At 62.7% G+C, this 15,711-nt stretch overlaps 1 protein-coding gene across 1 annotated transcript in view; it reads left to right on the top strand.

Annotated features, from left to right (window-relative positions):
* SHANK2 (SH3 and multiple ankyrin repeat domains 2) overlaps positions 1 to 15,711 on the top strand; it is a 490,643-nt gene that overhangs the window by 210,586 nt on the left and 264,346 nt on the right. The window contains exon 12 of the mRNA XM_042957704.1: positions 7,240 to 7,555. Within this exon, the coding sequence (XP_042813638.1) occupies positions 7,240 to 7,555 (316 nt within the window). The remainder of the gene's footprint in view (positions 1 to 7,239; positions 7,556 to 15,711) is intronic.

Raw genomic sequence — 15,711 nt, 5'->3', positions numbered from 1 at the left:
CGAGCCGACCCTCAGCGTGCCTGCCCCCCTCCGCCTCTGCTGCCCCAGCTTCCCAGAGAAGCTGGTGTCACCGCTGGGTGTCCAGGCCTCGTGGCTTGAGCGGGAAGGGCGTGACGTCTGTCCCTCCCGGAGAGCAGGTTGCCGTGGACGAGCACGTGGCTGGCGGCAGGACTGCTCCGCTGGACGTGATTCCTGCAGATCTCCTCCCGTCCCGGCCAGCCAGGCAGGCAGGCTTCAGGTGCACGTGTGCGTGGAGGGTGCAGATCAACGCAGACAGATACGCACTGAGGTACCAGATTGCCGCGGCCCGTCGATCTCCAGGAAACGTTTGCACAGAAAAGCCTGTTCCAGAGCACAGAATGAAAAATGCCGCTACAGACGCCTTTGCGTTTGTCAGGGCAGAATCTATGCTTTCTCCCTTCCGATTAGCATGTGGCAGACGCAAGCCTGTTTTCTGGCGAAGCGAAGGGAGATCCACACACGTGGGCCCGGGGCCGGCCTTCGCCTCATGGTGAGGATGACTCAGCCTGTGTCTCGGAGCAAAAACCACTACACTCAGGTAGTGAGCTCCCTGTCACTGGAAGTATTCAAGGAGGGCGTGCCTGCCAGTGGTGAGGAGGTGGGTCCAGGTGGCGGGGGGGGGGGGGTCAGGAGGTGGGGCTTCTGGGGGGCAGAGCCCCGCTGAGGGCTGGGGACGCAGTGGGCCTGCACGTGAGTGTGACAGACCCCCGGTTCCCAGTTTCTGTCAAAGTTTCAGTCAGATTCCCAGCAGCATATTAAACGCGTGTGAGGTTGTCGAAAGGCATCCTGTAGCTGAGGGGTGTTTCCCACAGTGCCCCCAATCCTATCATAGCCAGAGTCTGGTCCCGTCCCCCCACCGGCCCCCTGGGCAGCCGAGAGGGAGACTAGCAATCTTCCTGCTTGTTCGCTGCTGCGTCCGTCCGTGGCCTGCACAGGGCCCACGGTTCACCAACGCTGGCGGGGATGGGATGGGTAGGGACGGGTCCTCTGCACCAGGCCGCAGCCTCTGCGTCCTGCTCGTGGGTCTCCGAGGCTTGTCTCCGCCAGGCTCCCTGCCGAGGGCCCAGCCCCAGGGCCCCACCGTTTCCCGCTTATGGGCAGGTGCCCCGTGAGGAGGACCGGGGAGTCCCCGTTTCCCAATCGGGCCCCGTGTCAGGACCCCGTGCTGCTCCCCAGCCAGGGAAGAGGGCTCCGTCCCGTTCCCTCTGCTTTCTCGAGTTAGACAACGCGCGGGGCTTTCGCAGTGGCGCCCGGGAAGCCGCCTCTTCCCCACGCCCTTCCCCCAAGGTCAACGGCAGGGACACAGACGAAGTTTCGGAGGCAGCACCCGTCTTCGGCGAGGTGCCACCCTGGAGCGCACGCCCCTCCGCTCCGCGGCCGGCAGCGGGGGTTGGCGAGGGAACTTGGCTCGGGATGCAGCTCCGTGCTTCTGGGAGGGTATCGACCAGAGACACATGGAGGCGGGTTGAGCAGCGCCGAGCCTCCCACTCTCCCAGAGGGTTCCCTGCGCTTTGGCGAGCTCTCCGGGCTCACGTGGCAGGGCCCGGCCTCTGCAGCGGAAGGAGCTCCCTTGGCTGTGCTGTCTCCGTGGGTCCCAGCCAGGTGGCACCCCGCCTGTGGCCGGCCCGGCCCCGGGAACCGGACTCCGCCACCTTGCAAACCCTACCACACCCACCCGGGGGGCGCCGCACGGTCTCCCCGAGTGGGAGCTGCTGTGTCCTCGGTGACACTCTGTACGGCGGGGGGGTGAGGAGAGATGCTTCTGGCAGCCGCTCAGCCTCGCCCCACGTGTCCAAGGACACCGAGCTCTGCCTGTGCCCCTACCCGCCCCCACCCCGTCAGGGATGTGGATCACGAGACAAAGCCCGTGGGGTCTCTGATGATAAAACTTGCCAGCGGCTCGCCTCAGAAGTGGCTTGCGCTCCGTCGTGTGGCTTTGAGACCCGGTGGGGTGAGGGGGTCGCCCGGGGCCGAGCTGGGGCGCGGCTGGCGAGCTGTGTGACTTGGGGCGCTGTGGGCATGAGGTGGGAGACAGTGCCTAAGTGAGCAGCTCCTACGGGGCCGTCACGGGGCGCGTCCCTGGCAGCCCTTGCCCACCGCACGGAGAGGCCGCTGGGCGAGGCGTCCGACCCCCCGGGCCGTCTTCCGCGGCAGACAGACAGACAGACAGACGCCCGCGGCTCCTGGAGCTGCCATTTTTGTCGGCCCGAAGTATGTCGAGCACGTGGGATTCGACTTACATGTCCCCGTTGCTTTTTCCTCATCCCGTCTCCTCTCGCGCTCCCTGCCTTTTTAATTTCGGAAGCAGCTCTCTTAGCAACCGAGGGAACGCACGCTTAATTACAGCCGAGCAGCAGGTGCATCGGGCGACAGAACCGGCTCCCCGGATGCTCCATTTCGTGTTTCAGGAAGCCCTCTCTCCTCGCCCAGAAACAACCCCAGCGCCCCTGCCTCGGCGGAGCGCACGCCGCCCCTCCTCCGTGCGGTCCTCAGTTAGGGCTTCCTCTCCCGGAGCCTCCCGGACTCCTCCCGGGGTGGAAATGCTCAGCACACGTGTAAAGGGACTTTGAAGACACAGTCATTTGATCAGCTGCCTGGAATCAGGGCGAGCCGGGGCGGGGCGGGGCGGGGGGGGGGGGTGGTGGGGGGGGGTAGTTAGTTTGTGTTCTCTCTCCTTAAAAAGAACGAAAAGCGGGGGGGGGGGGGAGGGGGGAGGAAATCCTGTTTCCTCCAGGGTAATCGCCACGGTGGGGTGAGCCGGGAGAAGCGCTAGGTGCCTGTGTCTGATTCCTTCCGACAGAAATCTGGGTCACGTTCAGAGATTCCAGAAGGCCGGCGAGGGCTGCCCGGTTAAACGTGGGTCTGGCGCGGGGCTCATCCGGCACCGGGGCGTTCCGTCTTCTTGCCTCGCTCACCGCGTCGGCTGGCGGACGAGCAAGCGGCGTTCCGGGCAACTCGGCTCGCTCTTTAAAAACAAACCCCGGGTCTGCTCGGGGAGCCGGGGGCTCTGGGGCTCGCGGCCGCCTCCGGGGTTTCCCGGCCGCCCCGCCGGCGGAGGATGCCCGCCTCGTCCCGCCCTCCTCCCAGAGGCACTGAGCACAAAAGCAGAGTGGAGCTGCTCACATGACGGGCGCCAGCAGCGGCCGCAGGGTTTGAGAGCAGCCCCAGGCTACGCACGGTTGGTTCCCAGCTGACAGACAGAATATGGGGTGGGCTCTGCCGCCAGCGCGCCGGGGCTCGCATGCCCCGCCGCGCTCGGAAGCGCGCAGCGCCCAGACGCCCGCCGCCGCTCCCCGGGTCCACGCCGCCGCACCGCCGAGGGGCCGGGCAGCCTCCCTTGCCTTCCTCCCGTCTGAGAAGGTTATATAATGAGCCGGCTGCTGCCAGAGTCAGAGGGAAGATGAAGTCTTTGTTAAATGCCTTCACCAAGAAGGAAGGTAAGGGCGAGCTGGCGGGAGCGCGGTGCCTGGGAACTAGCAGTTTCTTACTGCCTCTCCGGGGCAGCGGCCGGCGGGGGGCGGGGGGGGGGCACTCCGGTCCCTCCCGGCATCGCTGCGTGTCCCTTCTCATCGCGTAAGGGAGCGATCGCTTCTGGCGCGTGACCGGGCTGTGTGGCGGTGGGTCTGGAACGCGAGCCCGCCGGAAGGTGCCGTTTTGTCTGCCTGGGTTCCCGAGCCCCCGGCCCCCCGGTACCGTCGCGTTCCGGAACGTGCCGCGTGGGAAACTAAGTCCTGTGGAAAACAAAGGAAGTTTTGACTGGTCTGGCCGCTACCTGGCGGCTGCCGGGCGCTCACTCGGGCACGAGGAGGGTCGGGACCCGGGCTGGCCGCGCCGACAGGGCGGACGCGTTGGGAACCACTCCTGGGCTCTCCGTGGCCATCTCTGGGTCGCAGCTTCCCCGAGTGCATGGAAACGCAGTGTGGCAGACGCCGAGAGTGCATATGCTTTTTGTCACACCTTGTGTAATTTCTATTGTGGAAGGAAAATGTATAAATACATGCATGTAAGACGGCTAAGAAAATATCCGCCCACTGAGAGTTTGCAGATCGCCTGAAAGAAGGAAACAGTTGGGTGGAATATTAATCATTTTCAGACAGGAAAAGAGTTATTTTTAACCCTTTTCGCAAAAAAAAAAAAAAAAAAAATCAACATTTCCACGGATGGCTCCAGTGAGTCTGTCAGAGAACTCCTGTCTTGTGAAATCAGGTTTATGAAGACATTACTTGGGAGGAATTAGGAAGGTACTTACCAGCCCGAGCCGTAAAACAAACACGGAAAGAATTTCCAATTATCTTACACGGGAAACTAATTTAATGCGAGTCTTGGTGATTAAGTGAGACGATTGGCATTTGAATGCTCGCCCTGACATTACCTATGCGATTCCCTTTGAGTATAGCCACCTGATCCCCAGGGCAGGCTGTGTTTGAAAACACCCCGGGCCCCCCCCCCCCGGGGCACCGGTCCTTCGGAATTCCGACCACTACCCACGCCCCCACTCGCAAAGCCGGCTTCAGCCCCTGTCTCGGGAATTGGTCTGAAACACGGCGTTTGTCCGGGCTCGTTTTCTGACATTATTAACCCAGATTCGTCTTGTGGTACTTTGGGTTTTGTCATCCACGCTCGGCGCGGAGACGTTCGTTGGGGTTCATTCCATGTGTCTGCTGTTTTTTCATAGATTTTTCTGCCCGCGTGAGTCTGTCTCAGCCATTGGCAGGACCGCCCCCTCCCCCAGTTCCTATTAAGGGCATTAATATCTTACAGTCACATCAGTCAGACAAATGGACCCAACTCCGTCGCCGGGGAAGCTGGAGGCTCTGGCAGGAGTTCACGTCACAGAATGCACGCGTTTCCTCGTCTGGGGGGGGTCCCCTCCCCATGGGTAGCGTGAGCCCTGGCCTCTCCTCGGGGGCGGGAGGTGGGGGGAGGGGAAGTGGGTCCAGGAGGCCGAGGGCCGGGTCCCACTTTCTGCTTGTTGTAGCTGCTTGAGGGGTTGGCTTTCTCGCTGTGACACAGTCCTTCAGCTGGCAGGCTCTGTGCACGAAAGGTAACTGTCCTCTGGGGCGGGTGGTGCAGTCATCAGCCCCTTGCGTGGTCTTCGGTCCCCCACCCCTTCGCCAGGCAGGTCTCAGGTCACCCCAAGGCGCCCACCGGCAGGTGCACTTTTCAGACCCTAAAGGATGAGCGCTCAGTCCTCACAGGAGTCATTCTGGCCTCTGTCTGCCCAGGGGGAGTGACCGATGAGGCTGTCCCTCACGACCAGCAAACCACCAAGTGGGGGATGTTCTGGCAGGTGGGGTCAGGCCCTGCTGATTCCCCGGTGGGCTGAGCCCCTTAAGAGGCGGGGGTCCCCGGGGGAGGACGCCGCCGGCCTTTCCCGTCGCCCGCCTCTCTCCCAGCCAGGCCGGCACGTGTGTGTTTCCTTTGAGGAATTCAGAGTGGGGTCCCGGCCGCGTCCTGCTCGGACAGGGGTCGGGTCGGAATGAGCGCACGCTGCCGCGTGTTGAAAGAATGTGACCTCCTGACGTGTCCCTTCCAAAGGCTCAGCAGCTGTTCTGGACGTGGATTCCCAGTGCCCATCCTGAGCCTCCTGCCGTTTTTACGCGTCTTTCCCGAGCTGGCTCCGTCCCTGCCTTCCCGGACTGTCCTGCATCCTGGCGAGGCGGTGAAGGGGTGACTGGGTCACAGCTGTCTCAGTGGAGCCCGGCCAGCACACCTGATCCCCTGTGAGCCGGCCAGCGCCACCTCTGTCCCCTGTGATCCCGGCCAGCACCACCTCTGTCCCCTGTGAGCCCGGCTGCCCAGTGTGGTCGTCGCCGAGAGCAGGGGTTGACGTCAGGCCCAGGCTCCATGAAGGGTGCACCTGTCCTTAGTTTTCATGAAGTACTTCACCGCAGCCTCTGACCTCGGGCAGCGCGGATGGCGAATTGTGCTCGCAATACTCTTGTCCTCTGAGACGCTGAGACTCCCGTCTCCAGCCCAGCTCCCCTGGGAGGGCACGCGCAGCCCCAGTCTGTGTGCAGTGACGGCCCTGGCCTCAGGCAGCACAGACTTGGGAGCTCGCTCGCCCGCTTCATCCCAAAGTACACCAACCCCATGGCGAGCGGGAAGCTGCCCACGTGTCGGGACCTTGAGGGAAGCCCGCGTCCCCGGCTCCTGGGGTCATCGGCATCTGACTTCTCCACAGGCTGGAGGGCTGCTTTTCTTTACATGCGTCTTCTTAGAAAGGACACTTTCTATTTCTGGCTCCAGCCCGCGGAGCAAGCCCGAGTGGTTGCAGCGTGCACGCCTGCACCCACGGTCCCCGTGGGCAGTGTCCTCATTCTGAGTCTCTGGGACGCTGAACTCAGCAGAGTAAGGGCCTCGCCTGCAGTCTAGCACGTCGTAGGAAGACGGGTGAGGTGTGCTCACCTCTTCCTGCTCTACACTGCGGGGCCTGGTTTGAGGGGTGGAGAAAGAAGCATGCTTGGAACCGAAGCAGACGCCTGGGACAGTGCTTGGAGGGCCGTGTGCGTGTCCTGGGGCGGCCGTGACACAGTCCCGGAGACGGGGGGCTTACCCAACAGGATTTATTGTCCCCCTGGCCTGGTGGCCGGAGCCCGAGGTCCAGGCGTGGGCAGGGCTGGGTCCCCCCGAGGCCTCTCACCTTGCGTGTGGACGGCCGTCCTCTCCCCGTGTCCTCACGGGGTCGTCCCTCTGTGCGTGTCTGTGCCCTGATCGCCTCTTGTTACACGGACCCCGGTCACACGGGATCAGGGCCCACCCTGTGGCCCCGTGTTACCGTACCCACCTCCGTGGAGACCCCATCGCCAGATGCTGTCTGGGGCGCAAAGGGTCAGGACTCCAACACCGGACTTGCAGGGGGACCCAGTTCAGCCCACACCAGGGGCCAGGCTTAGGTCCCGGTGAGGACGTACCTGTGGCCGTCTCAGTGCCCCGGCTGCGTTGTGAGGCCCTCACACGCGTCTCGGCTGCGGACGGAGCGGGGCGCTGGCCCCGATGGAAGTCGGACCCCGAGTCCCTTCCATGTCAAGTGTTGGCTTGAGCCTCCGTGAAATGGAGAGGTTCTCAGTGTCCGCCTGTCGCTGCTTCTGTGTCGGGGTGGGTTCTGCGCACGGCGGGGACCGGCGGGGGCTCAGGGCGCACGCGGGGGCGTGTCCGCGCCCTGCACGGAAGGTGCCACGGGTGCACTCACCCCCCTCCTTGTTCTCTCCCACCCAGTGCCCTTCCGAGAGGCCCCGGCGTACTCCAACCGGAGGCGGCGCCCCCCCAACACGCTGGCCGCCCCCCGGGTCCTGCTACGCTCCAACAGTGACAACAACCTCAACACCAGCGCGCCCGACTGGGCCGTCTGTTCCGCCACCTCCCACCGCAGTCTCTCACCCCAGCTGCTGCAGCAGACGCCCGGCAAGCCCGAGGGGGCCGCCAGGACTCTGGGGGGCTACACCCCCGGGCCCTACAGCCGGTCACCGTCGCTCAACAGGCTGGGCGGTGCCCTCGAAGATGGCAAGAGGCTCCAGCGGCCCTGGCACGTCGGGTAAGGAGTGGCCAGGGTGGAGGGGGCTGGCGATGAGCCAGGGGGCTCCCGTGGGGACCAGGAGAGGGGGCCCTCCCTGCTCCGTGGCTCCTGGTTTCTAGGGCTCAGGGCACGCCCAGAGCACCTCTTTTACTCCAGCCTGGATGCCGGGTCACCCGCACGAGCACGTGCCCGTGATGACCTCTCAGGGCAGGTGTGGGAGGCGGGGCTGAGCTGCCTGGAGTGACCTGGGGCTGGGGCTGGCGTCTGGGGCCTCGTTTCTGTTCCCTGTGCTTTGGACCCTGGCTTCCCAGAGTGAAAGGCGAACAGAGAGGGTGCTAAGACCACCAGCCTGCTCGTTGCCACTTGTTCCTAATGCTGCATTTGAGGCAAACGCACCTGCCCGATCCAGAACCCGGGGTCCCACTCGGGGTCTGGGCCCTCCCCCCAGCACGTTGGCCACCTGGCCATGGAGACTTGCTCGCATGAGGATGGGACTTCCGGGGCGGGGGGAGGGTGGGCTCACGGCTGGGGCTCAGAGCAGCCACGGCCCCCCGCTCCCAGCAAGGCCAGTCTACTCCCCCTCGGGCCTGGGCCCGGGTCCTCACGCTCCCGCTGGCCGGCCCCCTGCCTGCTGGTTCCTGGTTTCCACGCCTGCGCGTGGCGTTCCCAAGCGTCTGTCCCCTTGATCTCTGTCCTCACCCGTGGTGGCCCAGGAAGGCCCCGCTGACCTGTTTTCCTGGCGAGCACAGGTGAGGTGTGGTGCCCGCTTGGCCCAGCGTGTCACCGGATTCCCTGTCCCACCTTGTCCCATCGCCCCCCCCCCCCCCCAGGGCTCTGAGGGCACTTGGTTTGCCAAGCCTACCACGTGAGGCTTGCTGAGACCATGTCCCCGGCTGACGTCTGTGTTGCTAGGGACACGGGGGCCACCCCCCCGGGGGCTCTGTCCCACAGGTTCCCTGTGTTCAGAGTGGGGTGCAGGCGGGGAGCCTGGGATGGGAGGGAGGGTCCGTGCTTCACACGGTCCCAACTGGGGGCTGACGGCTGTGCTCCGAGCAGCAGCGGGCAGGTCTCCGGATGGGGGCGGACGCGCCCGCGGGAACCATGTCCCCCGGCCCCTGGGCGGGGGTCTCGGGCCTGAGGCTCCGTCTGGACGCAGGCACGATCCCAAGCCCACATCAGCACCTCCGCCCCGGCACTGCCTGGCAGTCTCGTTCTCCAAACAGTGAGATCCAGTTTCTGGCTCTGGTCTAGATTCTCAACTCCGAGTCGCCCCGAGGGAGAAGTCCCAGGTGCTAAGAACAGTTTAAAGCTAAATTAAAGGTTTCCCCCGAGGCGGCAAATTCTACTTCACACGGTTCGCTAGCATCACGGCTATCATTTTAAGAAGAGCGTGTCCCCTTCCTCCACGACGAAATCTAATACGATGCCGACGGCACTGTGGCCGGGGACCCCCAACACCGCAAACAAAGTACTGCTTGTGAAGGGGAGGGAGGAAAGGCACCGCTGTGCCTTGCCGGGGCCCTGCCTGGCTGTCCCTGGTGTCCTGTGCACACGTGTGAGGTCCTTACAGCGGCCTGTCCTGAGCGCCCAGGACTTCCGGGCCCTCGTTCTGGACTCCGCCCTGGGCCAGCTACTTAACAGTTTGTGCCTCATCCACACAATGAGGGTCAGGGGAAGCCCGGCGCCCCGGGGCTGTCTCTAAGATGGGATGAATGAGCTCATGGCCATGCCTTGCGACGCAGGCCCTTAGGTGAAGCTCCAATCTGTGTGCAACCCAGGACTGGGCGCTTGGCCAGGCCGACTGCCTGTGTCACCCAGAGCTCCGGGCAGGACAGTCAGCCGTCCAGGTGTGCCTGGGACCATGGGATCGCCCCCAACCGTCGGCCCGCTCTCTGTCCTGGCCCAGCCGGTGCACTGTCCCGGGAAGCGGTGCCCTGATCCTTAGTCCTGCCGTCTCTGCCTCATCCAGCCTTCCTCCCCCACCCTGACAGGTGTCTCTGTTCAGGATCCAGCTCCCTTGCTGGTGACAGTAGCCCCTCTGTGACAGGAGCCGTGAGCTGCTGGGGGGCTTCCCCCAACCCTCCTCTGTCCTAACGGGGACCTGCCGGGCACCCCAGCTGCCCCTGGGAAAGGTGGGCCTTTGAGCCGCATCGCAGGCTATCTGCTTCCTGGCGAGGAGACCACGCTCTGGCCTTTCAGACCACGTCCATGCGTGGAGCTGGCTGCACAACCAGCCCCGGGGATGGGGGAGGCTGGATGCCGGTTCCACAGCATGGCCCCCGGGCCTTGTGGAGGGCTCAGGGAGGTGGCTGAACCCCTCCAGTCTGTCTTTGTCTTCGTAGCTCAGAGCCCAACCCTTCCCCAGGGCAGACGGACCCTGGCTGGCAGGGGGCCTTGCAAGGAGGCCCCCAGAGCCCTTCCTGGTTCTGGCAGAACCCAGGGTGGGGTTAGGAGGCCCCACGTGGTGGAGGGAAAAGTCTACACACACTGTCCCCACGGTAGCTGCTCCGGAGGCCCCCCCACCCGTGGAGACCCCGTGCCGAACCGCCGGGTTGTGTTGAGCTCTGCTCCTGCCCTCCCTGGGACTAGACACATGACCGTTCTGTGCGGTCTCCTGTGTAGCCAGGGGCTGGTGGTTTGTGATGAGGGTTAACTTGAATTTGACTCCCGTCGGGCTCACGTTCTGAGGTCACGTGTGGCTCACGGTGGGCTCCCCAGAAGCGTTTGCCGCTCTTGGCTGTCACCAAGACCTTTAGAAGGACCCCGCGGCCACCGTGGGCCGGCACTGGAGGGTGTCCGGGGCCACTGTCCGGGTGACAGCTCCAGCCACGAGGCGGGAGAAGCAGAGGCAATCACGTCGGCCCGGTGGAGGGAGACCCAGACTCCTGACACGAGGATTAGTCCTCAGGGCCCCCCTTGTCCCCTCCCTTCCCTCTCGCCACCGGCAGGGAATCCCGGACACTTAGCAACGTGATCAGGCAGAGCCCTTTTGCTGGAATGCCGAGCTAAGGCCCCAGAAACCCCAGCCGGAAATACGGCGGGCGCATCCGTGTGGCCAGACCTGCAGGTGCAGACTCGGTGGCTGCATGGGAGAACCAAGGCGTCCCCAGCTGCCCGAGCCACTGCCTGGCTCCTGCTGGCACGGCTGACCGGAGCCCTCCCCTGCAGGGCTCTGTGCTGTGGGCAGGGTCAGCCTCCCCCGCGGAGCTGGCCTCCATAGCCAGCTGACCTGAGTGCAGAGCAGAGAGGCAAGAAGGTCCGCGGAGGTCAGAACCCCTGTACGTGCAGCACCTTTGCGTGGGCCTCAGGTGCGGGGCTCTGCACACCCCTGCCTACCACGGCGCCCTCTGGTGGCACCCACGGGCATGGCTCGTCCGCGTCCCTGAGGACCCCTGGCCCGTTGCCCAGCAGCTGAATGTGGAGAGGAGGACCCGGGGGCCCGCCAGGACCCCCCCCTCCAGTGACCTCGCAGGCTGCCCTGGTCTCAGCAGCACAGGGAAGCATTCTGGCCACTCTCTCATCAAGGGAGCATCTCTTGGTGGGTTTAGCTCAGCACAGTGGGGAAGACTGCTGCTTCTGGGTCCAGGCAGAGAGATCCAGTGCAGCCCGGGGCCGGCTGGTGGCATCTCTCTGAGCGTGAGCCATCGGGCCAAACCCGGCGGGGCCTCCGCAGAGTCTTGTACCCAAGTTACTATCGTGTTCCAGAACCTGCCCGCGGGAAGCTGAGGCCATGTAGGCGCTTTTGGGGTTTCAGAAGGATGAGAAGGCAGGTGCCCGGCAGCCCCCCAGTGTGGGGGGCCTGGCCATCCAAGGGGGTCCAGGTGTTGGGGCGGCAGTGCCCATGGCCCTCTGGTGGAAGGTGACAGCAGCATTGCCAGTAAGTGCCCCCTGAGTGGCGCCTGCCTGCCCGTGAGCGCCCGAGAAGGAACGCCAGCCAGAGACAAGGGCCTCGAATCCCAGAGCAGGTCTGCTCACAGAATAGAGCCTGTGGATGGAGCCACAGACTTGAGAAATCAGAGGCCCCGTCCCCTTCCTTGGAAGGTGGAAATGGGTTCTGGAAGGTTCTGGGGTGGCGGGAATCCATCTATCCCTACACGCCGTTTCCAGGAGACAAAGTGCCCATCTTGTCAGGCTTATGGGTGTGAAGGGTCTAGCTTGGGTCTCTCTCCACGTCTGCGATCCCTCTCCCTGCTTCCTGGGGGCATGGGGACCACAGCTCTGCTCCCCCAGAGGAACCGGGACCTGGCTTCCTCAGTGAGAACTCAGTGCAGTGGCTGCTCCCTTCCTGTGCCTGCCCTGACCCAGAAAGGGGGTGGGGGTGAGCTCCAGCCAGCTGGGGTGAGGGCAGGGCTGGGGTACGGTCTGGACGAGGTGGGCGCCGGGTGACCCCAGGCTTGGGGTCAGGTGGCCCTCCTGCTGCCCCATTGCTGCCTGACCTAGTGTGCTAAGGGCGCGTCTGTCCGGGTTTGTATCTGTCACTGGGCAGGCAGGTGGGGCCGGGCCGAGGGGACCTACTATAGGGGAGCAGGTACATCTTGGCTGCTGAGGAATCAGTGTCCAGGAGCACCTCACGGGCCACCCCTCACCTGCCACTCTCTCTCCTTCTGCGTTTGGGGACGTTCAGCCTTCGCTGCCTCCGTTGGTCACACAGATGTGTGAATTCCCAATCTCCTCTGTTCTGGGCGCTCACCGTGTGGAAGCGAATGCCGTGTCCCCACCCCGGAAATGAGGGCAGGAGACACATAAGCCCCTGACAGAGCCGCCCCCCGCCAGGAGTCAGAGCTCATGCAAGTCAGGGCTCAGACCTCTGTGGGGGATGGGCGGGCTCCATGGAGGAGGGGAGATCCCCGAGTGGGGAAAGAGGTGGGCCCCCCGGGCCCAGGGAGGGGTGAGGGGTCCAGTGTGACTGGAGCAGACAGCGGGAGGTGTCAGGAGGGGGCACGTTCAGAGCGGCTCCCCACCCCTCGGGGGCTCCTGAGACCTCCTCTCCCCGCCGCCCTCTTCTGCTTGGAGCCAGGGGTGGCCTTGGGCTTGCAAACGGGCAGGAGCCCAACTACAGCGGAGCGTGGGTTACCATGGAGGGTGTTGGAGCGGCTGGACGGAGCCCGTGTCCAGTGGCTCTCACGTCTCTAGAGTCCGCCAAGTCCCGGCTCACAGGGGTGCCCAGCTAGTGTCACTGTGGCCAGTGGGAAGGGACATCCTGATGACCATCCATCCCCAGATCCCTTCTCAGGACCCCACGTGGAGGCTGTGGGTTGTGGGGTGCCGTTACTGGAACAGTAGAGGCAGGGCAGAGCACAGAGCCCACGCCGGGGCCACCGTGCCCAGGGCAGTGAGTGCTGAGGATTCCCGCCCATCTTCCTGGCCCCGGGGCAGAGAGGTGACGGTGCTGATGACACAGGGGGCGACGCAGGGTCTGAGATCCTATACTGAAGACACAACGATCGGCGGACGGTGAGAACTTGGGGCCTTTTGGGTTGGCCGTGCCTTACCCTCTTTGCCAAGCTGCAGCACTGTCCTTCTGCCCACTCGCCCTGGGTGAGCCAGGAGCCTGGGGAAACCCCGATTTTAGCAGGTCCCCGGGTCTGCCAGGTCCCTGTTCACCCTGGACAGCGGGGAAATGGCTCAGTTCACTCGTCCGTGTCACTCCACAGCCAGCCCCCCAATTTTCTGATACGGAGAATTCAGTGATTTGGCCCTTCTACCCAAACAAGTGCCTGGAGTTGCATCTGGCTGTTCTTGGACGGAGCACAAGGGAAGTGTTGACAGTGCGGGGTGTGGAACTTCAGACCATCCTCACTATACAGGCGGGATGCAGGGGGCCCAGCCGGTCCCCCCATGCCTCCTTTCCCGGGAGGGGATGGCTCTCCCATCCCCAGGCCACGGAGGAGCTCTGCTCTGGCTTCTGCCGTGGGAAGCTGGAGCCTGGAGGACACAGTGCATAAACAGAGGACGTTGTGAGCATAAGACACCTTTCCCTGCAGGGGAGGTCATGGTCACTAGGGCTCATCACTGCGCAGAGGAGGGAGCTCCCAGGGAGCCCTGGGCTGGGATCAAGGAGCTGGGATGTGAGGTCAGCTGTGTATCAGCGACTGTTTATGGAGACTCCATTTTCCATCTGCAGCATGGGACTTAGTGAGGTTCAGATGAATGGGGAATGAGAAGATGCTCTAGCTCTTGTGGGAGATCCAACATCACTGCATTCGGCAGTGCCTACACCATGCACGCACTCTGGTCTTCGGGGACTAATTCCTGTTCTTAGACACAGCCTTTCCAGGCAGGGATTGATGGGCTAGGGAACTGACCATCTGCAAACAGGCTCGGGAAACAACTCCCCAGATTGGAGCTGTGTTCACTCTGACTTCTCTGCCCAGTGACGCACACTCTGGTGCCAGCTGGAAGCAGGCAGCTGACACAGGTAACTTGTTACCCACTTACCAGTGGAAGCAGGGAGTGGTAATGGTGCTAATGTTCGCTTAACACCTACAGAGACTGGTTCCTGTTGACTCCTTCTCCAGTCACTGTGGATCCTCCCCTCTTATCAGAGAGGGAAACGGGCTTCAAGAGGTTAAATCACTTGTCTAACATCTTTAGTAAGTGGTCAGCTGGGCATCTGGCAGGGTCCATTTTGAAATTTGGGTGGATGGGTAAATATGAAGTTCAGATAAGTGGTAAGATGGATAGGTGGGTGGACAGATGAATAGATGGATAAGTGGATAGATGGGTAGATGGATGGATGTGGGTGGATGGATAGATGGATAAGAAGGTAGATGGTAGAATGGATGGATGTATGAAGGTGGTGGGTGGGTCATGGATGGATAGATGGGTGAGTGAATGGATGGGTAGATGGATGGACGGATGAGAGGATGGGTGGATGGGTGGATAAGAGGTAGATGGTTGAACACATGGATGGGTGAATGGATGGATGGATAGGTGGGTGGACAGATGAATAGATGGATAAGTGGATAGATGGTAGATGGATGGATGTGGGTGGATGGATGGATGGATGGATGGATAGATGAGAGGATGGGTGGATGGATGGATAAGAGGGTGCATGGTAGAATGGATGGATGTATGAAGGTGGTGGGTGGGTCACGGATGGATAGATGGGTGAGTGAATGGATGGGTAGATACATGGATGGATGGATGGATGGATGGATGAGAGGGTAGATGGTTGACCGGATGGATGGGTGAATGGATGGATGGGTAGGTCGTGTCTAGGTAGGTAGATAGGAGGGTGGATGGGTTAGTGAATAGCTGGGTGGATGGAGGGGTAGATGGATAGATACCATCACCCCCAACACAGAGTCAAGCTAAAAATAGAAAATGACCACGCAATCATGTATTATAGCTCTAGAAAGAGAACGTTATCAGCCCTGAGACAAGATCACGACCGTGTAACTCTGGTCTGTGACGGTGACCAAGCGCGTGCAGCACGTGGGGTGCGTATGCGCGTGCGCACATGCGTGGGGGAGGTGCTTTGCCAGGCCCTTAACTGCTCTCTCTTTCCTTACCTCGTTCCTCGCCTTTCTCTCATCATCGCGTTGGGGGACAGAAGCTGTGGTCAAGCCAAACGTCCCCAGTTTAAGTATCAACAGCACTTCCTTCCTCCTCTCCCCATCCCTTCTGTCCGTCCATCCATCCATCGCCCCCAGTCCACCCACCCACGCATCTCTCCATCCATCAGTCCATCCACCCACCCACCCGTCCGTCCATCCTTTCCTTCGTTTACCCAACAGAGAGCGAGTGAGCCCCTAGGCTGTGCCAAGCCCCGTCGGGCCCTTGGGATAAAATCGTGGACCAAACGGTCTTCGAGGAGCTTGTATTCAAGTGGGGGCGGGGAGGTGAAAGCCAACGAGGAAAAAGGGCACGCGGATCATACTTTAAAGTCCCTTCGTTCAAAACTCCCTCTTCTCCAGGAGCCCAGAGTGGGGCTCAGCTAAGGCTCTCTCCCCAAGACCCAGGACGACGACCTATCCTTGTCCCTCAACCCGCTGGCTGCACAGTGGACGTGCTGGCCCCCAGCCTTCTGCCGGGCGCAGGGGAGGGCGCTGACGTGCTGAGCCCACGGAGCCGCGAGGCTCAGGTGGTGAATACCGCGGGGCACTTTCCTCAGGCCCGGGTAGTAGGCCGGCCACTCACCGTTGTGACGTTTCGGCCCTGCGGCCACGATG

This window comes from Panthera tigris, chromosome D1 (assembly GCF_018350195.1).
Source record: "Panthera tigris isolate Pti1 chromosome D1, P.tigris_Pti1_mat1.1, whole genome shotgun sequence".
NCBI classification, from domain to species: Eukaryota; Metazoa; Chordata; class Mammalia; order Carnivora; family Felidae; genus Panthera; species Panthera tigris.
Note: the sequence above shows the minus strand (reverse complement) of the source record. Positions and strands in the feature narration are given on the sequence as shown.